The sequence below is a fragment of the Patiria miniata genome, unplaced genomic scaffold (assembly GCF_015706575.1).
Source record: "Patiria miniata isolate m_02_andy unplaced genomic scaffold, ASM1570657v1 HiC_scaffold_5, whole genome shotgun sequence".
Taxonomy (NCBI): Eukaryota; Metazoa; Echinodermata; class Asteroidea; order Valvatida; family Asterinidae; genus Patiria; species Patiria miniata.
Window position 1 is genome coordinate 34,639,440 of NW_024037072.1, and position 27,644 is coordinate 34,667,083.

The 27,644-nt window shown below is 40.5% G+C and overlaps 1 protein-coding gene and 1 long non-coding RNA gene across 3 annotated transcripts; one reads left to right on the forward strand and one right to left on the reverse strand.

Moving 5' to 3' along the window:
* Nucleotides 1-425: 425 nt before the first annotated feature.
* Nucleotides 426-26,815, reverse strand: LOC119741146 (inositol-tetrakisphosphate 1-kinase-like). The gene is made up of 10 exons (XM_038216844.1): nt 26,578-26,815; nt 24,272-24,296; nt 23,771-23,896; nt 18,645-18,762; nt 16,114-16,215; nt 10,988-11,031; nt 10,614-10,779; nt 4,533-4,600; nt 3,817-3,985; nt 426-2,124 (listed from the first exon to the last, which is right to left on the reverse strand). Exons 1-10 carry the CDS (start codon nt 26,655-26,657, stop codon nt 1,871-1,873), a joined length of 1,152 nt encoding a protein of 383 aa, XP_038072772.1. The 5' UTR covers nt 26,658-26,815; the 3' UTR covers nt 426-1,870.
* On the forward strand, nt 6,034-7,813 carry LOC119741147. 2 transcript variants are annotated; one of them, XR_005272722.1, is made up of 3 exons: nt 6,034-6,121; nt 6,153-6,326; nt 7,735-7,813. It is a non-coding gene; the product is annotated as an uncharacterized LOC119741147 (long non-coding RNA). The 2 variants fall into 2 exon arrangements; XR_005272723.1 differs by having other exon boundaries at nt 6,058-6,152; nt 6,184-6,326.
* Nucleotides 26,816-27,644: the final 829 nt, after the last annotated feature.

Here is a 27,644-nt window from a genome sequence, read left to right on the forward strand (position 1 = left end):
AAATTGTTGAACTTTAATTTGAGAATCATGGCAACATGTACATTAGCCTTACGTCAATAACCTTGTTTTTATGTCTGTTCCTCCCAAAATCGCATCGTTAAAGCACCTCATTCGTAAAAATAAATACAGCCAAATGCCCCATCGCGAAGGAAAAAAGGGATACAAATCAAATTGTAAATTTGATATTAAATGGTAAAGAAAAAAAATTAAGAACAAACGAAAAAAAATGTAAAATATAGGGAGAACGCTTTCCAAAGAATTAAATGAAATGTTGGCTTTTCTAGACAAATCATCTTTACACCTACAACCTACAAAAGTTTTGGAGGAGAAAAATGCTTGACTGTCGTTGCATTCAAGGTATGCTAAAAGCAAATGCAAATTCCATTTGCGAAACAAAGTAAAAAAGAAAAAAAATATTTTAGATAAGAATAAAATTCATCACTGACTAGGCATTTGAGAATAAAAATCTACTGAGGAAATACAAATGTGAAGACTTGCTTTAACTGTTGGGAAATATGGAATGGCTCTTCATGTTCATATACAACTTGATGAGTGTAATAACTTAACAGGGTTCCCCCCCCCCCCAAAAAAAACTATGGACTTCCATGTGTTTGATGACAGTAACATTCAAAATGCTAGTGTAAGACTAGTCTTAGTTCCAAGATGTCATAGTGGTACGATGTTTCAGTGGGCCTGGGTTATTGGACTGTGCAATGGTTCACCCCAGCGGGCGCCCTTAACACACACGCCAACAGACCTCAAAGGAATTTCGTATTTCTGCTCAGGAAATTCTGAGCAGAATTGTTTGGCACGTGTGCATGACGTAAGCATGTCTGGTTTCTGTACGTACTGCAGTTTGCAAGTGAGACTGTAAGCGTCGTTGGAAAAATAAAATGTCGACCGCGTGTGGACGAAGCAGTCAATTTGGCAGCAAAGAAACTGGGCCTTGGAAGGCTTAAAATCAGTGCTCTTCATCACTTTGGACTTGGCCATGATTTGAACGAACCAGTCAACCGGTTTGCGACTAGTGCTGTCGATTGCACGTGTATGGTACCTCGCCTGCCTACCAGTCTTCGGACCAGCTCCTTTGTTTCCACCAATGCGCACGTGCTGCTCTTTAGCATATTAAGTCACGCCCTGCCGCAATGCGAAATTCCCAAGACGTTCTTTGATTGCGGTTTGGCGACATGGGAACATGAATGCTACTGCGCGGTACAAAGGCTGTACCGTCTATGGCGAACTACCCCGCTTAGAGCGTCTCGCACCAAGAATAGTGTAAGACATGCACCCTCCAACATGCAGTGATTATTTTCTTCACTTCGCATGGAGCAATTTTTGGTTCTTAGGTTGAGTTTGCTGTACTTAGGCGTGCCAATTAAAAATGGCAGTTTGAGCTCCTCCCACCCGATTGCCAACTGACCAATCAGAATATCCGTAAGTGTCTGCAGTGTTTGCTTTCGACCAATCAACATCAAGGGCATTTGTCCAATCATACAAAGGTTCGGGCGAGGAATATCAAGAGTTGAGGTGTTAAATAATTCTTTCCCTGGCATTTAAAACAAGCACCGATGCTACGTCATGATGATGTTCTAAAAGAAAAACTATGTCAATATCTGACAAGACATTAAAATTTCGAATGAGAACATAATTCGGTTGATCGTTGCAGCTACAGCAAAAATCATTGGATAACAAAAATTAGTTAAAAAATAATTATCAACAAAAATAGTACCGCAGCGGATTGGATGATAAATGTAACACAATTCAACGTGCATCATAATTATTGCCGTATGCTATAAATCAAATTATCTTACAAGCTATACAATTTTGTAACAGGGTCTATTAATAATCTATTGGCCAGATGCATTCATTTTCATTTTGCGAGACACTTGTTGGGTTGACTGTTCCCGTTTGTGACTACGCCGTCGAGGTCCGCGGGAAAAGACCGCTTTAGACTCTTCCCTTTCCTCCAGCCGTCCTTCAAGGTGTGGTTAGCGCCCTCGCCCTGGTGCGTCCTGTTGTTTTCCACGACGTGGTTGGTACCTGTGCCGTTGGTGTCCGGCGTGGAGATAATCCTCTGGACGTACTCCAGTAGTTTCTCGTAGAACTGCGGCACGCCGTCGTAACCTGTGTAGCCACACAAAATACAGTCAAGTCCACTACAAATCCATCACAAGTCCGCCAGTTCCAAGTTAAGTCACAAGGTATTCAACTGAACTGTGACGAAAGCATGCCTTTGTTATTGTTCATCCACAGTTGCTTGTGACTGGACTTTTGAAAGAACTTGTGATTTTTTTTGGACTGGACGTGTGATGGATGACAGTGTGCCAGCAAAACAAGCCGTGTGCAACGCCTCACTCAGAGATGCACCCCTGGGCGGAAGGAGACCCAGAGGAAAGGCCTCGCTTGACCTGGAAGTCCCAAGTCTCCAGAGTCCGGCCCCTCAAAGAATTAGAAGAAATACTAGAATTTTTACAGAAAACTAGGACAGCTTTCAGCAGTTAGTCGCCACGGTCACTTGATGGCCTAGCGGACATTTGTTGTTGTTGTTGTTGTGGTGGTGGACCAGACTCTTTACTACATACTACTTCTGGGAGTTTGGAATTATTTGTATTAATGTAACAGAAATAAAGCAATGGCCTAAGACCTTTGGCCTGCCGTCTCTGGAGGGGATGCCAATTAACAATTGTTGACCACTGTAATGTGGGATATGACGTTTTTCGCCTCAAAACGTCATATCCCATATCACAGCAGTCAACAATTGTTTTGTTAAATACCTCTGCCTTTAGATTTTGATGTAAAAATCATAAAAAACAAACAGCGGTAAACACAACAATCATGACAATCAAACGCCAACTCACATGCATGTCGCGTGCTCGAAACAGCTGATCGTCTGCTAGTTCACTGCTCCCACTCATGTGTGAAAGCATGTTGAAAATAGCGTGGGTACCAACGATACAAGCCTTTCACACCATACGTACCATGGGCGTCAATCCTAGGGGGGACAGGGGGACATGTCCCCCCCCCCCCCCCACTTTTTGAAGGGTGGGGGACACAATATCAAATGTCCCCCCCCCCCCAGATTTTTGAACTTATGTCTCATTTACAGGGCCCTATTATGTACTGCAATGTATCTTTTGCTTAGAAAATACAATGTATTGGTCAAATTGGTCAGAAATTGCCTCAGATCGAACCACAGAGCATTAAGAATCCAAAATTTTTCGGGGCCCTTAAATGCGGGCCCTGAACCCTATGCCTCATTAGCTGAGAAAACCTCGAAAATTATGCTTAAACTATTATCTTTTGCTAAGAAAATTATTGGTTAAAGCGGTCAGAATTTGCCTTAGATTGAACCACGGATCACTTAGAATCCAACATTTTTCGGGGCCCTTAAGCGGGCCCCAGACCCTATGCCTTTAGCTAAGAAAACCTCATTTTCAATGACTCCAACCTCGAAACCGATGTTCAAATTATTATCTTTTGCTAAGAAAATATTAGTTAAAGCATGGAAGAAAGTGGTAAGAAATTGCCTCAGATCACACCACAGAGCATCTAGAATCCAAATTTTTTCGGGGCCCTTAAGCGGGCCCCGAACCCCACGCCGTAAGGGCTTCGCGCTCGCATCAGTTCTGATCAAGGTATGTCCCCCCCCCCACTTTTGAGAAGCGATTGACTCCCCTGGTACGTACCGTACATACAAAGTCATAGCACACATGTTGGATATCACGTACGTGACATGTAGCTTCAATCCTGCAAAATCCTGAAAGAGGATTTTGGAGGATTTGGGAAGGTAAGGGCTAACTATCTTTGTTCTCTTACCTGGGAATGCATTGATATCAATCACGTAATGCATGCCGGTGTCGTTCTCAACGATGACATCGAAACCGAACAAGGACAGCTCCATCGACCGGGTCACCGCGGCAACAAGGTCAATGAGGATTTCATTGGAGGGTAGTACTGGCTCTCGAGTCTGGTCACTTTTGTCGAGCTGATAGTTTGGGGGAGGAAACAAATGAGGAAATTGCCATATTTATGAATTTTTCTTGATCGCAAAACAAGTAATTTTCTAAGTAAGATTTGAGGCTTTGCATGGTGGAGATACTAAATAATGACAGGTTTGCGGAAACACCATGTGCGGATTATGTCGCAACTAAGAGAATGGTTCTGAAAAGAACCAGAGGTATAAACTCGACGTTCCGGTCAGTATGACTGTCTTCAGGAGAGTGCCTAAACTCTAAGAAACCCTACACCTCCTATACCCTAGGTCCTCCCTCTACTGAGACTGCAACTCTACTGTTCCACTTCAGTGGGCAGTAAGCTTGCTCTAGGATCCCAGCTACTTGGCATCCACAGAGGATGCAACTTCACACTTCACCGAGTTCGCTTTTGCTACTTAAGTGTTTACTTTCTAGTTTAGTCACTCTCCTGACCGACTCATCCATCTGTCAATCAGGTCCTCAAACCTCTCAAACAAACAAAACAAGCAAAACACCCGCAGTTCACTATTAAAAAATACACGAATGGAATAAGTTTACCTCATTCAGGAAAGAAGATGAATGCGGTTTGGAAACATCATGACTGTGGAAGAATATCGTCTCTTGATCTGTAAAGATGAAAAGCAGAGTATAAAATGGTTTTTTTAGATGAGAAGATTTGATCAAATGAAATTCATTTTATAAGCATCAGGGAAAATTGTTGGTTCTATTTTGGGTTTGTCCTTTAACCCCAACTCCCTAGCATGATTTACTAGGAATCATACCCATCCTGGTAAATTCCAACATCATATGGGAAACTGCACACACATATTTCTGACTTTGATTCTGGAGGTGTGCCAACCCAATGTAAATACTGTCAGTTTAGGGGTACTGTACCCATCCTGACAGATTCCAACAAAACATGCCGTTGGGGTTTGATGGGTTGAGTTCTGTTAGGGTTAATGACAAACTTTCACAAGCACTATTACAAGTAAAGCTGTCTTTGCATTGCAATTGTTTTCTGGTTTTGGTTAAACCGACGGAGATAGTTGTAAATTTTACCGAGACTGTTTTCAACTTAACCAAATTAAGTCCAGTGCGGACAGCTGGTTAACTACCCAAATTGTCAAGTGTCAACTGTGGATTACTAGTTTTCCGGTCTGTAGCAGTTAGTTTTACAGAGGCAACTGGGTCGCGGAAGAATTACATTGTTAGTTTTACATCAATGCAAAGTCCCGTGTGGACGGGCACTGCTATGTAAAACTAACGTTATGATCACATGACTTCCAAATGGGTCACCTACATGTATATTGACCACTGTAATTCACACGCGTAGGCCTACATACATTGTAGGGTATGTAAGAAGCAACCATATTTCTGTTGCGTTCTACAATTATTTGGTGCGTTTTACCTCAACCGCATCTGGTGTTAGGTTTAAAAGGTCAATAGTAGGGCGCCCTCATAAGATTCTGAGGGAGAACGGAGCGGTAAAGTTTACGCAACAACTGACTTTCTGTGGGCCAAAATTAATCCAAGTGCGGACGCAAGGTAGATTAACGGAATATTAACAGTCAGTCCCAGTAAAATTGTACAAACTTAAGTCCAATGCAAATGCAGCTTTATGATTAGAGAATAACCTCACACCATAATGGGATTGAATCAATAAGCTGCTTATCTATAGAGCAGATTTCCTTCCACTTAACACTGAGCTTTCTGGGGTCGAACCTTCCTCTTTCTTTCATCATTATCTCTGAACTTGAGGCGTATCTATATCTATACTACAATCACGAAAATGATTCGGGGGCGCTGCCATTTTCCCGACCGGTCTCCGACCGGTCTCCCGTCCCCATCGCGCCTGTTGGCTGCGGGGGATGCGGAACGGGGCCCGGCTATTTTCACCCCATATTTCCCAGAATTCCTTTCCCCATTGAGCCGGCCGCCATCTTGCGTACGGGCCGGTGTCACGTGAAAATTCGACTCCTATGAAAATCGGACCCCTATTTCCCTATTATTGGTTGATCCCTCGCACGTACGTGACAGGTCATTCTCCCAAAATGATCCTAAAAATAGCACAGTATCGTACTCACGCGTGCGCAGGACTACCAATGAGTCCACATTTCATGGAGTCGGATATTCACGCTACACCTGTCGTGCCACGTATACGTATACGTTCGTATAGAGGTGCCACGTATACGTATACGTTCGTATAGAGGAGCATGCGCTGCAGCGCATGCAACGGTATTCCATGCAACATGCAAAGCTGAAGGCATGCTTGCCCCACATTTTCTCAGCACTACTAGCTTCGTTTGATGGTCGTTTGATGCATTGATTATGCTACAATTTTCTCTTTCAATGGTAAGTCCGGTTTGTGCTATGACACATTATAGATTATAGTTAGTAGTAATTCTTTCGAACACCTCTGGCAAAGGATTATAAGTATTCTTTCGAACACCACTGCTGGGGGCAATTGTTGTTTGTGAAAAGTGTGACCCAATCGCGTGGGCCTCGGACATGGCGATCGTGTAGTATTTAGTAGAAGGGCCCGGTTCCTATAGGGAACAAAATCCACTTTAAAAAAGCCCGACCAAAATAGTTGGAGACATTCTCAATAAACAGGTATGTCATAGATAGAGGGCCGGGTTTTGATTTTTTTTTAAGAGAAATTTGGGGGGGGGGGGGAAATTACGATGACAGCACAGCGAAAACACGCAACCCGAAAATAAAGATGGCGATTTCTGCGCGATGTGCTGTGAGCATGAATGTCGGACACTTCGCCCCATTTCCACGTCGCACCATGTCACTTCGCCCCTAACCACTTCGCCCCATCCCCACTTCGCCCCATCCCCACATCGCCCCATCCCCACTTCGCCCAATCCCCACTTCGCCCCATCCCCACTTCGCCCCAGCCGTTACATGTAAAAAAAAAAATCTCATCTATTTTTTTGGCTTAAAAAAAAACTATTTCAATAGATTCACTAATTGCTAACCAACAGAAAGAATTAGCCCATCACCAAATGAACAATTCATAACCAACCTCTCAAGCTAGGCTCTCCCCTACCGAGAAAAAAGCTTGAAGTAAAAGATCCAACTTTGTTCCCAACCCAGCTATACCAACCCGTCTCCCACTTATCTGAGAACGACAATACCTTTGACATCCTAATTTCACTCTTGGAGGAACCAATCTCATCAATGAAGTTGTAAGTCTCACATATCAGACAAATTTTGACGGAACATTTTCCTCAAGGCAGTGAGTTCCTTTGAACTCACTGACCCATACCTACGGGATTCTTTTGAATCCAGCGGCTGATGATTTTATTTAAGCCATCATTTCTCTCATCTGTGTCTCGAGCACCTCATCAGAGAGTTTGTATTTTTCCTGAGTTTCTAGAATTGGGAGCATTCATTATCTGGGGTCTTTGGCAGTTTATTTGGTCTGCACCCCTAGCCTTCCCTTTTTTATACTACATGGGGCGAAGTGGGGATGGGGCGAAGTGGGGATGGGGCGAAGCGGGGATGGGGCGAAGTGGGGATGGGGCGAAGCGGAGATGGGGCGATGTGGGGATGGGGCGAAGTGGGGATGGGGCGAAGTGGTTAGGGGCGAAGTGACATGGGGCGACGTGGAAATGGGGCGAAGCGTCCGACACCCGTGAGCACGCACGGCGCGCAGAATCGTAAGGCACAAACCGCGCAGGAACAATTTATTTGTAGCTATTGTTAGCCGATGTATTTTTTTACAAGTTTTCTTTGTTACTCCTTTACACAGGACTCCCGATGACACCCACATCACATGACCAGCTCCAACCATGCTCCAAGCATGCTCCAGTGCATGCTTCAACCAGTTCCCAAAGCAAGAATCTCGACTCAAGACGAAGACGTGACGTGCTTTTTCTCTTTACCCATTCAAAACACATTTTTCTTCTAGCCATAATTTTATTATTTAGAAGTCATGAAAATGAAATAGTGCAAAAATAATCACTCTTTTCTGCTGTTTTATGTCCATCCTTTTTTAAAGTTATATCCTTGGCTTAGTTGTATCCAAGAATAATTATGGAATGATTACCCGTCTCGCTTGAAAGTCTTTCATGGAATGTTTTTGCCTATGCTAAACAAGCCTGGACCGACGTCCCTTACGAAAATCGCTCCGAAAATTTGCTACAATTATATCCCCTGATATCCCCTGTCAAAGTACTACCCTGTATTGAATGCAAATACATTATTACTAAAAAATTTGTGTGTGCATTGTACCTGATTTCATTTTCACAGTTTTGTAATAAATACATTTAACATGTGGTGCTTGACATAATTATGAAGTGCTCTAATATGTCCTTTCTTATAGTTTTACTCTCTTCTGCAAATAAACGTGTTACAATACTTTGCTCTACAACCCCATCACCATAATAAAAACACGAACTGTTATAATGACATTAACTACTACTTAATACATAAAAAACACCCCCTTCACCATAACAAATATAAATTGTTGCCCACTTCCCCGGAAATATAAGTGACCATTCACAGGTGTAACATAAGTAGGCATGGGCGTCGCAAGGGGGGGGGGGGCAAGGGGGGCACTTGCCCCCCTCCCCCCCCCCCCCCCCCCCCCCCCCCCCCCCCCCCCGAAAGCAAAAAAAAAAGAAAAAAGAAGGGGAAAAAATGAGTTCAATTTTAAATTTAATGAGTTGGGGGGCTAAATGTCCCTGCCCTTCTCTAAAACTGATAAATGGAGAATGTGTTGAGAAAAACAGGCATTTTTTTGGCAAAAATATGTTTTGCCCCCTCTAGAAAACAAATCCTGGCGACGCCCATGTAAATAGGCCACAAAATATCCAACCCCCATCCCCACTGGCTTCCCCCTCCTCTCCTCTGTAGTGAGAACTATGAATACGACATTGTAAAGGTCAAGATCAAACCGCGTTTCATCTAAACTACCTAATTGTACAGTTGGTGTATACGTCCTTTATGGTTTGGCACCTTGAAAAATCAATGTTCAATTTGACTGGACAATATTCCAGCACAACATTAGTTATGAGCTTTATATACATGTAATGAGACATTGCATGAGACAATCGGTCGGCAATAAATACTTAATTTCATTCAACTGTTGACAGCAAGACCTTCCTAATCGGTGCGCAATTTAAAACAACATTTAAACAGTATGAATCCCAGCACAAACATAAACCTCCACAATATCAGCGATTTCAATATCACCATCTCCCCTCTATAACAAAAACCATTTCTCCCCGTCCCTGGAAATATTTCTCCCCATCCCCGCAAATATTTGTGACATGGTTGACGGGTTGTACGGAAATTGGGCGTTCCGACTAGCACCTTTCACCCTAACTAGCCCCTCCCCTATATTGACAATATGTCCTGGACCCTCGCACAATCTCCACAGGAAATGTTATGTGCGCGCACGTTGCTAAACGCAAATACAACTTAGGTGAGACTGATGGCGAGCCCAAATAGGCTCGCGTGCAGCAGAGCGTCTGATTCTTTATTTGACTTAACAGTTGTTTGGAGTTATTGGGGTTATTATCGAGATTTCACTGTATACAGTAATTATTACGAAACAGTCAACTCCACCCATCTAGCGGGTGCCGCGCGAAGCGCGGCATCCCGCTAGTTAGAGATATATCTAGTTTCTCATTTACCTGAACAAGAACTTAAGTGTGTACGAGTTGGCAGTGACGGAACAGAGATACATTGTACAGCTTATTAAGACCCCTATTTTCAAAATCCTTGCAATCTTTGCAACAAGAGCGAGAGAGAGATATTATTTAAAAGTTGGAATTTGTCCGTTCTTCTGGCAACAATATCCTTTACAGAAAAACCACTGCACATTCCTGATTGGATTGCACCTTGTCTCCAACTCAAGAGATTTTATTAGACGTGCCAGTAGACCATGGCATTCCCTGTTGGTTTTCGATGGAAACAGTCATCGTAAAGTGGCTCGTACAGGTGGAGTTTCTAGAGAAACATTTCAAGTTACAAGATACTCTCCAACAGTGTTGTAGTCGAGACCCTGCAAGACCATCACAAGACCATCACAGCCCATCACAAGACCATCACAAGACCATCACAAGACCATCACAAGACCATCACAAGACCAACACAAGACCATCACAAGACCATCACAAGACCAACACAAGACCATCACAAGACCATCACAAGACCAACACAAGACCATCACAAGACCATCACAAGACCATCACAAGACCATCACAAGACCAACACAAGACCATCACAAGACCATCACAAGACCATCACAAGACCATCACAAGACCATCACAAGACCATCACAAGACCATCACAAGACCATCACAAGACCATCACAAGACCATCACAAGACCATCACAAGACCATCACAAGACCATCACAAGACCAACACAAGACCAACACAAGACCATCACAAGACCATCACAAGACCAACCCAAGACCTCTAGTCTCAATTCAAGTCACAAGCTGTTCAAATGAACTGCAACAAAGGCCTTTTTTGTCATTGTTTGTGCCCTGTTACTTGTGGCTGGTCTTGTGGCTGGTCTTTTGGTTGGTCTTGTCTCTGGTCTTGTGATGGTCTCGACTACAACACTGCTCTCTAAGTACTAAGACAGCATCGAGGGAAATTGATGAAAGCTTTCTCACCAGGTTCTATATGTACAAAGTTCTTGATGGACGGCCGTTTGACAACGACAAAATCATCATTGATGATGAAGGTTTTAAACATCTGGGCGTTGTGGTTGATAAACGTCTGGGCTACACAGGGTGGTTCAATGTCCTCCAAGCCTGCATCGTTGAACACAATGGCCATCTTCAATAAAAAACAGAAGACAAAAAAAATACTCAAAACCATGGGTTGTTTGGCATAGCGGTTGGCAGAGGGTGAAACTAGACACACAAAAACCAACCAGAAGTTTTCTTTTAATCCAACAAAACAAACCTCTTATTTAAAAAGTACTAATTAAAGTCAAAAGTTAAAGTGGTGGATAAAAAAAACTTATAATAGAAGTTTACAGTACCTCGTGAGATTTGATAGACCCGTGTGCCTTCGATGCCTTGCAAACTATCAAAAGAAAAGCAAACAAAGAAGTTTTTATAAAATTTTATGGTAAAAAAATCCTGCTTAAAGTGACCACTGCACTGCCTACACCTTAACCCTAGCCTTCCCAAATCCTCCAAAATACTCTTTGCAAAATGGAGGATTTTGCAGGATTGAGGCTATAATGGCAAAAATGTGTGGCTGATTTTAAAGGATGCACTCCGTGCATAAATTTAGGCCTAGATTATACTTGAAATCCTCCGCACTGCTCCAGGATGTCACTGGCTATGCTGCAACATATTGACAGTGATTGCTGGAGGATTTTGCAGGATTGAGGCTATATGGCAAAAATATGTGACTGATTTTGGAGGATGCACTTTGTCAAGGTCTTAGGCCGGACCTTGTGTTGTTTATGCTCAGCCGTGCATAAGTTTAGGCCTAGATTATACTTGAAATCCTCAGCACTGCTCCAGGATGTCACTGGCTCTGCCTTGACATATTGACAGTGACTGCTGGAGGATTTTGGCAGGATTGAGGCAGTGGTCACCCCTCCAAGGACCACATTCAAGAAATAACGGAGGATTTTGGAGGATTGAGGCTATATGCAAGTTTCACATGGACAAAATGATGGAGGCAGTTGGAGGATTTTGCAGGATTGAGGTTGCATCCGAGCAAATATGCCTCTAGGGAATTAGGGGTGGGGCGCTGTGGTTACGGTCCAATGGTTACGGTTTTCGACTCACATGCCCTTGTACGTGGTACCGGTACGTGGATTCGAACCCTGACAGGGAACATGGTGCTTGTGTTCTTAGGCAAGACACTTTACTACAATTGCCTCTCTCCACCCAGGAGTATAAATGGGTACCTTTGAAGGTAGAGACCAGAATGCGCTGATCTCGAGCTGCTGCCAAAATCAGGTCTCATGGCCTGATGAACAGGGGTAATAATTGTGAAGCGCTTTGAGACCTTTAGTATAAAGGGCTAAAAAAGTACCACGTCATTATTAATAGTAATGATGTCATGCAACCCTCAAACAATTGTTTTGTGAACTCAAATACCCCCCCCCCCCAATTTAAAAAATATACTGGTACCTTCATAATTTCTAACATAAATTCTCATAGTCTAACAGTGTTTAAACATTATCTTTGCAGCTGAACAGTTTTACTTTGGTCTACTTAATGTAAAAATACACATTAAATTAATGAAACACATGAATTAGGCGCGACGGTCACTGGACAAAAACAGCATTTGAACTCGCATGTAAACATGCAGAGCAGTGGAAAATGCACATAATGCACATGGAGCTTTTCGACCTTTGAACGTCCACAATCAATATGCACATATGGCAACTGTACACATAGCCAATGTTTCAGCTTATTTATACACGCTTAATGGATGCAATTCACAGCAAAGTGCAGCAACATTCCAACCTTTACACGGACACACATGTTCAGTGTTTCAGAACATGTACAAACACACGAATACACACATGCTTAGTGAAATATTCTTTAACTTGTGCATATACACGTACAAAGCATATATATATGTACATGCACATGTACATGTTTACTTGGTCATTGTTGGTAGGTTCGCATAAGCCTGCAAGTACATCTATACATGTAATTTTTTTTCCCATTTATCTTTCCCTTTTCAGGTACCGTTTCAATTAATTGAACAGCTGATATAATTTTCAAAAATCGATTGGCACTGCAGGGCTTCATAAATGGCGGAACGGTAATTTTAATAACCAGTTATTAATCCACTCATTTTTCCCGGAAATCTCTATTGATCATTTGTTTTCACTAAGTACAGCTTTGTCGGTAGAAATTCCTTTTGAAATAGATTTGTTTGTGAGGTTTTGGGCACAAGAATCGTTTTTGGCTTTTCCGCATAGTGCGGAAAAGCCTTTGTTTTTGTTCTCATTTTTTTTTTTTTTTTTTCTTCTTTTTGTCGCCAAAACCCCATAGACTTTGTGCACGTTTTTTCTGGCCTCCACTTTTGGCATTAAACTTTGTCATACATTATTCAAAGTTTGCATAAGCATAGTCCCTATAGCAAAGATGTGTCCCGAAGATTGACGTCATGGTGACGTCATCGACTAATTTATTATAGATTTTTGAATATTTAATTTGTCCCATAGACTTTGTACACAGAAATTAAAAAAAAATTGTCGATTTTCAAATAAAATTTTCGACTCTTTGCCAGTAATTCATTTACACCACTCTTTGTCCAAGCAAAGACCCTAATTCAAACAACAATGTGGAATGATGACGTCATGATGACGTCATCCTGTGTTGATTGATAGGCAATTAAATTGTGACACTTTTAATATTTAAAAATGCATAAGAAATCAACCATACGCGTCCGCAGCATTCTGTTGCCGGCAAGTGGTAGAGTAGGTTGAGGTCTTTATTTCATTCAGTGTGCGTGAAATCACGTGACCCTTGCTTCCGGTCGAAAAAGGCCAAAACCGGAAGTGGCTTATCATGTAAAAGTGGTAATAGATATGAACTTGCTTTTAACGGTGTTAGTCTCTTGGCCAATAGTATTTTTCAAATCATTTACCAATGACGTCATGCAATCTTCGAGCGCCCTCTAGCGACAGGTTGAAAATTTTCAAAAATGTATTTTGAATAGATGTCTGTGGCGAAGTTTGTCAGAATCGCCTAAATATTGGTGTATAGGATGACCTTGACCCCCTTAAGACGTGTGAGAAGTTTTAGGCGTATGACGTCATCAGACCGGAAGTTATAATGAAAAGACCCTTTTTCCTTTGAAAATTCCTGAAAAACAACCATGGCAGTTTTTATATTTGTTTTTACTTAAATTGTCGATTTAAGGGTAGGTCTAAAACATTTCAAAGCTTCGAGGCAATAAGCGAACTCGAACATGGCATGCGCAAACTTAAAACATCAAGTTGACAATATACCTCTGCTTTAAAACATGCACAGGACGTCCACAGTGTACATGTACATGCACGTACGTTGTACATACGCACATACATCGTATGTCAGTCAGCCCGCAGCACTAGCGCACGTGTTGCTGAGGTCAAATCCTGACCACAGTGACCGTTTTAGCCGATTTTCGGCTAACTTTGACAAAACATGCACAGGACGTCCACAATGTACATGTACATGCACGTACGTTGTACATACGCACATGTACATCTTATGTCAGTCAGCCTGCAGGGCACGTGTTGCTGAGGTCAAATCCTGACCACAGTGACCGTTTTAGCCGATTTTCGGCTAACTTTGACAGACTTTATGTTCATGCATAGTCAGAGACGTATTATTGATAAAAAAAAAATCATAATGCGGAAAAGCCCTATGTTCTGTTGCAAACAGACATAGATCTCTAGTTTTTTATTATCTTCTGTCTTTTAATAGGAAACCTTCCTTTTCACGAAGTGAACTTCCATGAATCACGTCATGTAAAAATGTCGTGAACTATAGTAACCAACAGTTTGGAACCAAATAAAAGGCATGTACATGTAGGGTCATTTGCTTTCTATGCATCGTGTTCACTTCCAATAATAACACCACTCAAAAGCCAAAGAATGTTCAAAACCTAACCAGTTGAACTTTCAGCTCAGTGGATATTAGTACACTAAAATGTATTTGAAAAAAAAAATGGTGAAAAAAAACATGCACAACCTTTTGCAAACACCATTTTGTCCATAGCACTCTTATATTTCCAAAAGTCAGTCAAATGACTGATATTTGGAAATCAACTAAATTTCTTGATTTCTCCTACTGTATATGTCAGCAAGCAGGACAGAATAATTTCATGGGATGTTTAGTGCTAGTACGATCTTTAACCCTAACTTTCCCAAATCCTCCAAAATATTCTTTGAAAAATGGAGGATTTTGCAGGATTGATGAGGCTATAAGGCAAAATGTCTGGCTGATTTTGAAGGATGCACTGTGTCAAGGTCTTGGGCCGGACCATGTGTTGTTTATGCTCAGCTGTGCATACATTTAGGCCTAGATTATACCGTCACCGTTTTGACAAAGTGACACATCTGTGCACACAGATGCAAAACCGAGTTTTGAGAAAATTGAGTTGGAAGTTGGTGGATTTTTCAATTTGGATTTTTGTGTACATTTCTCCCCCAGAATTGAAAAATATAACTGAGACAATAGCCCAGGAGTTAAATAGCCAAAAACAATTCTCTCTGTTCATAAAATCGTGTTTGATTAGAATATATTAATTACTAAAGATATCCGTCACTTCGTCAAAACGGGACATCTACTTCTTCACAAAAATGAGGCATATGTTTGAACACAGCGCGTGCGCGTATTTAAGTTTATACATTTTGGAACGCAGATGCGTCACTTCGTCAAAACGCAAATCGTGGAGGCTTTATGTAAAACCAAAGAGACTAAGTGACACACAGAGATCCGTCACTTCGTCAAAATGAATAACTTAGTGTGTAGCACTTTCAACACTTTGTGCAATTAGCGTAATTAACGAACGATGGAATGTTGTGTCTCGAAATTTGGTAATTATGTAGAGGACATCATAAAATGTTAGAATATCCAAAAATCTCAGATTTCAGAAAATCTCTGTTTTGGACAGATGTGTCACTTCGTCAAAACGGCGAAGATACTTGTGATCTTCCGCACTGCTCCAGGATGTCACTGGCTCTGCCTCAACATATTGCCGGAGGATTCTGCAGGATTGAGGCAGTGACCAGTCACCCCTCCAAGGACCACATTCAAAAAAATATCGGATGATTTTGCAAGGTATTTTTACATGGAGGCAGTTGGAAGATTTTGCAATATTGAGGTTGCATCCTAGCAAAAATGCCTAGGGAGTCAGGGTTAATCCAAGTAACTTAGCTTTTTAGATAATTGGAAAAGTTATTTTGGGATAAACATGTAAATTTTTGCAAATGATCCTGTATGCCTTTAACTACTGTGATAAAATGATCATTATGGGTCTAATGCACAGTGCACGTACAAAATCACACTCTTCAACAAATGACCAACTTCCATGGCCCAAGTCCATTTTCCGTATTGATCATTTTGTGATATCGATTCACAACTTGCCCAAGCCATATCAGTAATAACGAATTGTCGTGATAAGAAGAAAGCCACAACTCACCGAATGGATACTTGACCTTTGCCCTCTCTAGTAACCTCTTGATCTCCGCTACATCTGTGGTATGGATCTCCACAAAGTTGGGCACTAACACTTTACCGTGAGCTGTCCAAAAACAAAATGTCAAATTTCAGTCAGTTTAACAAGTCTCCTTGTTGCAAAACAGAGGCAAGGGTGGGGATTTAGGGAGAACGGAAGGGGGTCGGTATACATACTGGAATTATTATTAATTATTAATAGTAAAAGGGAATATACATCATTTGCTTTTGCTGAAATTTTCAGAAATGGATGGAATTGGGGGGTTGGAAATATATAGCAAATATACATGTAGTTACACTGACTTTTTTTAAGGGTTTTGGGTTCGAAAATGCTATAAAAACCAAGAAAAACAATCATTTTCCTGTAGTCTGGTTCCCTTACTCCATATAAGAAGAAACAGAGCAGTTTACATACATTGGGGAATTGTAAGGTCAGGGAACCAGTCTAACTGGCTTATACCCGTTCATAGGTGTGTAATCGATTGCAAACAAGTGCGATGGTCAACTGGGGCCAGTATTTGAAAAAAAACCCAGTTTTTTCCAACGCTGGTCAGCCGACCAGCGTTGGAAATTGATACAAAAATACCACTTTTCTTGAAAATGACAGTATACCAGGTGCCATGATTTTACAGGATGCTTTACACTGTCATGACTGTCATTCACTAACAGTCCAGCAAGGTATTTCAAAATGATTTGGTAGTTTTATTTTTTGATGTTTGCAAATGTTGTATTTTCCCTTTTATGCGATACCCGCTGCTATGTACATTAGATTCGAACCAGTCAACTCATCCCGTTAGCTTGGTGGTCAAGTGGTAAGACATCTGCACTAGAAAGCAGGAGGTCGTGGGTTCGAGTCCCACCCGAGCGATTTTTTCGAACTTTTACTTGGGAGGTAACACAATGAGTATACAATGTTTACACGTCGGTGAAGGGCAATACCTAATTATATATACTGGAATTGAGAGAAAACAATGCAGGGGAATCTTTTTATTTCAATATGTTTACTTGCTTCTCAAATTTCTGGTCCAAATGTTTAATTTTGATATTAACCCTCCTATGCAAACGTACATTCTGTGCCAAGTTCTGTGCCAAGTTCTGTGTCCTCGCTGTCAAAATCATATTAAAGTGACTGTTTTCAACAGTTAAGAGCTCCCAGCCTGCATAAGGCAGGATTAACTAGCTGTGACTGATTATGTAACTTGACACAGCTATGCTTTGACTGTAGGTGATTGATAAGCCAGCTGTGCCTACCACTTACCTGATCTATTGACTGATTTTGACTAGTCAGAGTGCTTGCTTGAAATATGATCTGACTGTTGGTGACTAGCCTGTGTAAATGCATGGCAGGGGAAGTGGATGGAATGTTTGACTCTCTGTGACTGTTTAAACAGTAGGAGGGTTAATTAATGTAAATTACCCATCCCATTGTTTGACCAATCACAGTCACAATTCTCTTCCACTTCCCCTGCCCTGCATTTCTATACAGACTAGTACAAAAAAAACGGTCAGATCACTTTTGTGTAAACACTGTGACTATTCAAATTCCATCAGTAGACAATACAGGTAAATAAGTACAGCTGGCATATCAATCATTGATTTTGACTGTTGAGATGGTGTGGCTGAATTTGTCAGCCAGGGAAAGGGGGGTTTAATAGAGATGTGTGCAATAAAGTTTTGTTTCAATGTTTGTCCTTTAATTTTATGTTTTCGCTGTTTCATGTAATGTATTGTTAACCCTAACTCCCTAGGCCTTTTTGCTAGGATGTAGCCTCAATCCTGCAAAATCCTCCAATTGGCCTCATGGAAAAATAGCATATAGCTTCAATCCTGCAAATTCCTCCATTATTTCTTGAATATGGTCCGTGGAGGGGTGACCACTGCCCGAATCCTGCAAAATCCTGCGGCAGTGACTGTCAATATGTTGAGGCTTGGCCAGTGACATACTGGAGCAGTTCGGAGGATTTCAAGCATAATCCAGGTCTACGTTTATGCATGGCTGAGCAAAAACAACACAAGGTCCAGCCCAAGACCTTGACAAAGTGCATCCTATGAAATCAGTAATGCACTTTTGCCATGTAACGGTAACCTCAATGTTTCAAATTCCTCCACTTTGGCAAAGAGGATTTTGAAGGATTCAGGGCGGTTAGGGTTAACGATTTGTAATTTTGATGTTTTATTTTCTTCAATTTATATGTAGATATTTAATAGTTCTAATTAACTCTCCTATGGAAACATGCATTGTCAGCCTTGTTATTACTTGGGTCAATATTGGTCAAAACCCCCATTGGTTTGTACACAGTATGCCAGGAGGTGAGGAAGAAAATTTTGAGCGATTTTAATCCATCATCCAAGTACACAGAGTGACAGACCACACTGTCGAGTTTCTCAGGCTAACTTCCATGTGTAGGGCCTACCATGTTATATTTTATAAGGATGCAAATACATGTGCATTGTACATGTACAATTAGCAATGATTGAATGAAATATATCATGTACCTGAGCTGTTTTGGAAGGCATTTTGAAACAACAAGTAGCTGGCGTTGCGGTCCATCAGTTTACAGACCCGATCTACGGGGTCCACAATGGGAACTGAAGGGTGGTCTTTGGTGTACTTCTGTAGGATTAAGAAGAAAACACAAAAATAACAGATGTGAATCCAATTATTTTGCTTACTTCAGCAGATTAGTGTCATCTAACAAAAGTCTTTGGCAAACTTTGGCAAACTTAGCAGGGCCACATTTTGCACAGTAACACATTGACTTTTCCGATTGCAACATACATGTATGCTTGCAAAACCTGGGCAAACAATGCTGCAGATCAGAGAAAACTTGAAGCATTTGAGAGGTGGTGTTGGAGAAAGGTTCTGTGCATCCCATGGACAGCCAAAAGGACCAGTGAGAGTGTCCTGCTTGAAACTGGAGATGAAACTTCAATGCAGTTGTGAAACAAAACTTGCAATGTTTTGGCCACATTGCCAGGCGTGAGGGAGACAATCTGGAGAAACTGATTATGTTTGGTAAAGAGGAAGGGAAAAGAAACAGGGAAGGCAGAAACTCCCATTGACAGATGGAGTTGGGCCAAAATAAAATAGTTCTGCTTCCGATTACATGGCATCTGAAAATAGGGTAGGTAGGGAATTTTTTTTTTTTGCCAATTTTTTGTGTGAACTATCATATTGAGAGGTCTGCATGTAGTCAAGGGTAAAAGGTAGAAATTAATGGTTTTGGGTATTTTTTTTTCATTTTTCCAATAAAAAAATTAGGGTAGGAGCTGTCAGAATAGGGTAGGTAGGGAAACCGGAAGCAGAACTCTTTTTTTTTGGCCTTGCTACTCTAACAAAGAAGTCAATATATACAGCTGCTACGCCAAAGCTCAAAATCGCTATAAATAGAGACAATTCATCAAGAAGGTCACGGATACTCAGTCATGTCAGTTATGAGTAGAACAACAACAACGATTATGACTAAGGAAGAGATGACAATGATCATGAGAAGCAAGTCACGGAAATCAAGCGTAAATTATGGTGTAGGTAAAGAAAACAAGTTTAACATACATTTGTAAATATTTACATGGCTGACGGAGACATGGGTAAAACTGGACTAAAGACAAACACCTACATGTACACTCTGAGGTAAACATCACCAAGAATACCTGGTACATGTACATACCTTTTGCACCGTAATTACAAGGGTGGGTTTAGCACTTCTTTGAATGTTCTAAGCTTATTAACAGTAATGTAACAACATGTTGCTTTTGCTGTAATTTTACAGCAAATGTCGTTACACTGACCTGTTTAAAGTTTTGTGTTCATCAATGCTGGAAAAAGCAAGAAGACAATGCTGTTCTTGTAGTCCGGTTCCCTGACCCTACTTCTGTCGGGGAATTGTCAGGTCAGGGAACCAGACTAGCTGGCTTGCACCCATTACACGGACGTGTAACCGATTGCAAACAAAATGCGGACTAACTACATTTGCTGAATTTGGGGCCGTATTTCAAAAAAAGGGTTTTTTTTCCCCAACGATGTTCAGCCGACCATCGTTGGAAATTGATCAATATAAAAATTCCACTTTTCTTGAAAATGACAGCATACCAAGTGCCATGATTTCACAGGGTACTTGGGAAACTGTTACAGTCAAGTGAGGTATTTCATTAATAATTTGGAAGTATTGTTTTTTGATGCTTGCAAATGTTGTATACATGTATATTACCTTTAAATCAAAATTAAAATGAAAGTACCAGTATTTTTTCTTGAAACAACCCTGTAAACTTTCCACTTAATGTTGGAGTCAAGGAGATTTATTTTCACGACCTTTGGAAAACGACCGTTTATTCAACGGATCCAAATTGCACATTAAAATGGCCAGTCTGCATGTAGGAGAAATGTAAAGGGCAGTTAGCATGTAGTAAAAGATAAATCCGTTCATTACGAGACGATTTGTTTCTATATCGATATACTTCAAATGCTTGCTATAATGTGCATCATGACGCATAGGTCTGTACTTTGGAGCCCCTTGGCTGTTTTGTGCACAAAGTGTTTGCATAGGCTGAATAAAGAGATAATGTGCGGCATTGCAGATAGTGCACACATGTTGGCTTGAGTGTGGGCGTGATGCCGTCAGAACTGCACTATTTTCTAAGGACAAACCCACATGTTATCTGGAGGGTGCGGAGAGATAACGCAAATCTGTATGGCTCCGGAGTTAAAGCAGCATGTACTTGGTGAATGAGGTTAAAGATAGCAATCGTGTTCCAGGTCGCGCAATATCAGGTAGCAAGGCTCTTTAAGGACACAAAAACCTCGTGTATCAAAAAGTACATGAACCTGTACCAGTAGCTATGGGATTCTAAAGGGGCACCAAGGCAAAGGCACAGGGAGGCCTGGCGTAGTTCCAGGCGTACAATGTATTACTAACATGTTCAATTCCTTCTAAGAAGGTGAAATTGGACACAAAAACTGATTGGATAAATTTGACCTTGCACCGTAATCAATTTCAACATGTTGGAGCTGCAACATGCATTAAAAGGAGTATTGGAAAATTAGTCAGAACATGAACATGTAAACATGGTAAATGTCTGGTGCTAGCTCAATCATGTCTAAGCTTCCAGTAAGAACTGAAGAAAGACAGTGTGAATTTGTATTGGTTGCCAACATGGTCTCAATCTCACTCCCTTCGACAATAACAAAATCCCAAAACTTGTATAACAATTATTTAAACCCACATACAAAAACAAGTTTAAGACATTTTAAAACAACGAACCCACAAACATGACCGAACACAGCAACATTTTGGACTTAAAACGGAAACTGTTGTATGTAAGTCAAAGGTGATTATTATACAAAATAAATTATTAACACACATGTGATTAAAGGAGATGTGACATAATGTTTGCAAAAGATTACAAAACATTCAAAGCGTGTTCTTATTGACATCTTTGTATCAGATAAATATACCGGTATGTGTATGTACATGTACATGTACATGTGTATGTTAAGTACATGTATGGCCAGGAGGACAGGAAATTAAAGAGAATGTACAACATTTGCTTTTGCTGCAATTTTCAGAAATAAATGGATTTGAAGGATTAGTGTGTTATAGCAAATATTGTTAAACTGACTTGTTTCACGTTTTGGGCTTGTTTATGCTGGATAGACCAAGAAAACCAATCATTTTCTTGTAGTCTGGTTCCCCGACCCCACTTAAGATGAAACGGAGAAACGTAAAGACTTTGGGGAATTGTAGGGTCAAAGAATCACTCTGGCAGGTTTGTACCCCTTCACAGGTGTGTAATCAATTGCAAAGAAAATGCGGAATAACTAAAAATGAAAAAATAGGAACAGTTTTTGAAAAAGCCAGTGTTTTCCAACGCTGGTCAGTCGACCAGCGTTGGAAAAATACAGTTGTTTTTTTTAAATGTCAGCACACCAGGAGCCACCATTTTACAGGATGCTTTAGACTGTCATTCTCTTACAATCCAGTAAGGTATTTTGTGATAATTTGATCATTTCGTTTGTTGATGTTTGCAAATGTTGTATCTTCCCTTTCAGCAGAAACAAATGGTGACTCAATTTTTAACGAATTTCAAATTGAGAATCTGTATTGCATGCATGTTAAAGGGAATGTACATCATTGGCTTTTGCTGTAATGTTCAGAAAAGAACTATTTGAGGGGTTAGTATAATAGATCAAATATTGTTACACTGACATGTTTGAAGTTTTGTGTTCGAAAATGCTGGAAAAACCAAGAAAAACTAAAATTTTCAAGTAGTCTGGTTCCCTGACTCCACTAAAAATGAAATGGATCAATTTATAGATGCCGGAAAATTGAAAGGTAAGGAACCAGTCTAGCTGGCCTGCACCCGTTCATGAACATGTAACCAATAGCAAATAAAATTTGGACTAAAAAAATGGTAAATTTGGAGCAGTAGTTGAAAAATAGTTAGGTTTTTCCAACGGTGGTCGGCCGACCACCGTTGGAAATGTATACAAAAATACCATTTTCTTGAAAATGACTTCACACCAGGTGCCATAATTTTACAGGATGCTTTAGAATGTCATTTACCAACATCCTAGTAAGGTATTTCGTAAAAACTTGGTAGTTTTATTTTTCAATGTTTGCAAATGTTGTATTTTCCCTTTAAAATTGATAGTCTAGTCACAGACTCCGGTGTTTGAATTCACCCACACGTTATCCGCATGATTGACTAAACAGAAGTTGAGGTCAACAAGTTTAATTCTATATTAGTCATCAATTCGCACTAGTTTCAATACACTGTAAATTGTAATCCTTTCTTTTCTGAGCAACAAGGCGTGCGTATTTGGAACATTTTCAACACTGCGCAATGCGTGCTTGATTGCGTCAAATACGAAAGAGATGGCCGTCATTGAGTGAGCCCTATAGACATTTGTTAGCTTTTTGTGTACATACCCATGTCAACGTACTTGCCACAGGTTGTGTTCGTACATATTGAAGAATTTATACATGTACGTTTATACGGGTGGAGTTCTCGGGTTGGGCTCTTGGGAAGGAGTAACACGACAAAAATAAACTGGATACCAAGACAGTGTGATGCTTCAAAATGCTATCATACATGCAGCGCAATGGCCAGAATACATGACTGGTTATCGGATACCAGTGTTTCCCCTGCCCATTCAAATGTGAGGTGGCCCACCTCGCTACTTTCAGTGACCACCTCGCTCAATTTTTGCCAATATCACCACCTCACTGTGAAGATTTGCAATGAAGGAAATACTAATCGAAAAATTTTCATTTTGTGTAATTTATGAGCGTTTTCCATGACCTCTATGTATCAAGAACTCACAATTTGGATGTGTAAAAGGAATCAACTCGCATTTTGTAAGGGCAGCATGTTTTGAGCTTGCAAACTGCGTCAATTTTATTTCAATCATCAATTTGAATTTTTACCACCTCACTCATTTCATTAGCCAGGGGAAACACTGTCGGATACAGGTGTACACTGCAATGAATTCCCAAATCAGCATTATAACTGACTTGGATGCTTTGTTAGAGAAACTACGCCAGTCACAAAAAGTGCTACTTCTCTTTGAGGATGAGGGTGAACGTTCGCTAGGGAAGAAGTCTTTTTCCACCAGTCTGTATTACCTTAAGATTGTCGATCATCTCCTGTGACTTCTTGTCTCCATCGGCAGCGAAGCTAAGGACATCGGTCAACTTGTGGATGATGGCACTGAAGGGACCCTGGGATTCCAGAGGTTGAAGGAGGTCAATCTGAGGGGGAATCAAAAATCAAAAACTATTTCAAAACCCAATATTGGAATTCCATCGTATGAAAAGCTCCATGCCCCTAAAAAAGATTAGTAAGTTGTATTTGACAATAAAATGCATAAAACTGTGGCATTCATGAACCTTCATTACCCTACAATTCTCCTGGCTTTGAAGTATCTTAACTGCTTCCGAGCTGTGAAAGCCTAGTGGTTATAATTTACAAAATATTAAGAGTCCAAAATTTTCCGACAAAATTATGTGTACAAATATCCATGTCTTCCATTCCATCCATAGACCATGACTTTTCAGACTTTATTTTCAATAACTGAAACCACCCTCCCATCTAGTTCTGTCTTTTCTGAAGGTCATATATCTTACCTTGACAAGTTCAATACCCCTTGACCTGAAACAGAAAACCAAAATAAGATACTTGTTATGTACACATGTACGAGTATGCATTTCATCAATACCTCTTCATTTGATAGAAAGTAAATGTAGTGCATAATTTAAGTTGAGCAGACAGTATGGGATATAATAACTTGATGACAGCTTTATGAAAACAGCCAATAACTGCATTCACTTTCCTACATGTAGCTTTATCTGTTGCATTTCCAAAATAGGAAACAAATTTCCCAATCTCGTAACACATTTCCTCATATTTCAATGATCCACCAGAACTGTCTCTGAAATGGGAAATGTATACAAAGTGGTTTCCTGATCAGGCCTAGGAAGCATTCTGAGTAATTGTTTCTCGAATAGGAAACCGATGGTTTTAAATTCCTGGTTAGAAAAAAATGGTATCAGAGACACACTTTCTAAAATAGAAAACCATTATTTCCCCCTACCGGTTCATGTGTATTTTTTTATTTTCTATGGGGTTTTTTTTTGGGGGGGGGTCCCTGATCAGGAAAATATTTAGGATCTATGTATTGTGGAAAGTCGTATTCACATGCATAATCTCTTTGTGCTTCCTGATTAAGACACAAGCCAGCGCAGAAATTCAAATGGGGAAGTTAATTAAAGGCGTCAAATACCTCACCACCGTTTATTTAACTATTAAACTGAAACCCTTTTTAAGGGTCGGTTAGGCCGAATAAAAAAAAAAACATGTGTGTTTCCACTGTTCAAAGACACTTTTAAAATGAAAGGCAAGTTGCACAAGAGAACTGAACATATTTACAGAGTCATTTAGAGTTGTATGGGTATTGGTATTTATTTTCCGATGCATTTGTGGACTTTTTCGGTGTTTTTTACAGCACTTTTCAAAAATATAAAGTAATAAAAAAATCCAGGCGGCCTCCAAAAAGGAAGCGGGCGGGGACGAGAAACATTTTTTTTATTACTTCGCTTTAAGTGAACTTTTCTTAGGAATTGTTAAGTTAGGGCTTTCTGCTCCACTTGCGAACCCAAAAATTTGCTGATTGAAACAAAATGGTGAGGAAAGTTTGCTCACTAGCTTACTGCCATGTATTGACACACCAACCAATCACCAAAGAAGAGAAAATTCTGTCAGCTTTTGGTGCTGAAATTGCTCCAAAATTGAGGTTTCTGCCTGAAATGACATCACACTTTTGCTTATGAATATGGAAATTTGCATTAGCATATAAACCAAAAAGGCACTAAAATACCCTTGAAAACGGCAAAACGAAAATTGAAAATGGGGTTGAATTTGACACAAAGGTGGATTAAAGGATTTATTTAACCCTAGCGCCTTGAGTACTTTTACTAGATAGTATCCTGAATCCGCCAAAATCTACCTATTGTGTCCTGCACAAAAATGTTGGTGTTGGTGACTGCTCAGTATGGAGGTATCCTGAATCCATCAAAATCCTGCAGTACCGCTTGGCTTACAATCCCCAATCCATCAAAATCCCCCTGTTTTTGATATAGAGGTATCCTGAATCTGCCGAAATACTCCAAAACAGGGGTGTGGATTTTGATGGATTCAGGATACCTCCATACTGAGCAGTCAGCAACACCAAATTTTTTGTGCATAACACAATAGATGGATTTTTAAACGAAACCAAAGCTATCATTTACAGTTGATGGATACAGTATCGTCAGACCCTTTAAAACTGCGCGATCCTATTTCTATGCACTTGCCTTTGATTTACAATTGACAACACACATGCTTTGCAAAGCGTTATCTGCACAGATCATGGAGGAACGAGGATACTGGGGTTTTTAACTGGTTGTTTCATTTGCCAGTCTTTTTTCTTGTGATGTGACTTGTGAAGCTTTCAATACCTTTGAACTTAAAGGATTAAGTTTTGGGACTCTCATACACAGTATCAATTGAAAAATTAAATGAAAGTCCCCAATTTTCGGACTAGGTTCTAAATAAGGCCAAGGGGGACGTTCTGTACTTGAAATTTGATACATGTTTATGGGGCAAGGTGTTAACGTTCTAAACAAATTATGTTATTCAGTCCCCCCCGGCCCACCCCCTTTAAAAAAAAAAAATGTTTGCTACTCCTTTCTTCAGAATTTACAACGACAAAATGCACAGTGAAGTTTGCCAGACCGGAAATATACCCTACTAGACTATGCTTAACAAGTACAATGATGCTTGCATCATGATTGGCCTGATGATACATGCCACAAACATGGCCATGGCCATGGACATGATGGAAACTGCATGCAGGCAGTGCACTACTGTTTGTTTGCCATTTCTTCGTACGTACCTGCACATAGCGCTGAATATCGAATGAAAATCGAGTTTCTTCAGCTTCTTTTCCGTCATCCAGTACCCCACTTTCTTCATTTTCGAGACAATTTGTTAACTAAACCCTATACCTATAACAGAAAGTTGTAAAACCATGCACAACTACTGCGCTAAACCAGAAATTTCTGGATTATTTACACACAACATAACCACGGGCGTCGCCTTCCCCATCATGCTTTAAATAGCGCCACCTAGCGTTTGTTTGCCTGTCGAATTAATTTAGAAGAGTGCCAACTGTAGCGGGGAAAACACGTGTTCTCGGCCGGTGGGCGTCAATCGATGGGGACCGGGATCGATGGGGACAGCCCCCCCCCCCCCCCCCTTTTTGGGGGGGGGGGGGGCATCATATCGTTTGTCCCCGGCCCACTTTTTTGTCCCCGAATTAACTGTAGCTTATATTTTGTTCTGTACGTACACCGTGTATATCCATGGAGGAATAAGAACTCCATGGTATATCTCAGTCAGAAAAGCTGGTTCAATTACCCCAATGCCTATAGAATCTATAATTGCGTTTGTTCAATTTTATGATTATATTTTTCCTGACGGATCTCAAAGTTGATCGAGTAAAGCATAGAATAATATGCGTTCTCATACTAATAGTAATTAGTTCTACTTACTGTTGAGAGGTTATCTTCGATTCCCGACTGGTTTAATTTCAAAATAGGTTATTCAACGGTAATTGGGCCGAAGGAATTCTGGACCACGGCGGGAACTATTTTTAATAGGGAATGGTTTGGGAGGCTAGGGGTATGGTCTTAAAGCGAGTCACCGAACGTCACAGCTGAGTCATTCAAGGCAGTGATCCAAGTCGGTCGAGTCATTCTGAGGCAGTCTATACGTTGGACATCAATTCAACTTAGTTTTTATTACAAAGAAAATAATAGACAACGTACTGATGAGGAAGACTACATGGTAAACTTTATAAATGAATCCGTATTTCATATTATATTTCAGCACAAAAGGCCATGAAGCAGATATGTTTATTGCCTCTTTATCCCAAATACGCATTTCAATAATAACAAATTG

What these genes read in the sequence shown, in the direction of transcription:
- LOC119741146 (XM_038216844.1), bottom strand. Translation starts at nt 26,657, where the DNA reads ATGAAGAAAGTGGGGTACTGGATGACGGAAAAGAAGCTGAAGAAACTC. An exon ending in TGCCTTCCAAAACAGCTCAG is followed by an intron (nt 16,216 to 18,644) that starts GTACATGATATA and finishes GTTTTTGGACAG; the next exon opens with CTCACGGTAAAGTGTTAGTG. An exon ending in AAAGGTCAAGTATCCATTCG is followed by an intron (nt 11,032 to 16,113) that starts GTGAGTTGTGGC and finishes TTCTTTTGATAG; the next exon opens with TTTGCAAGGCATCGAAGGCA.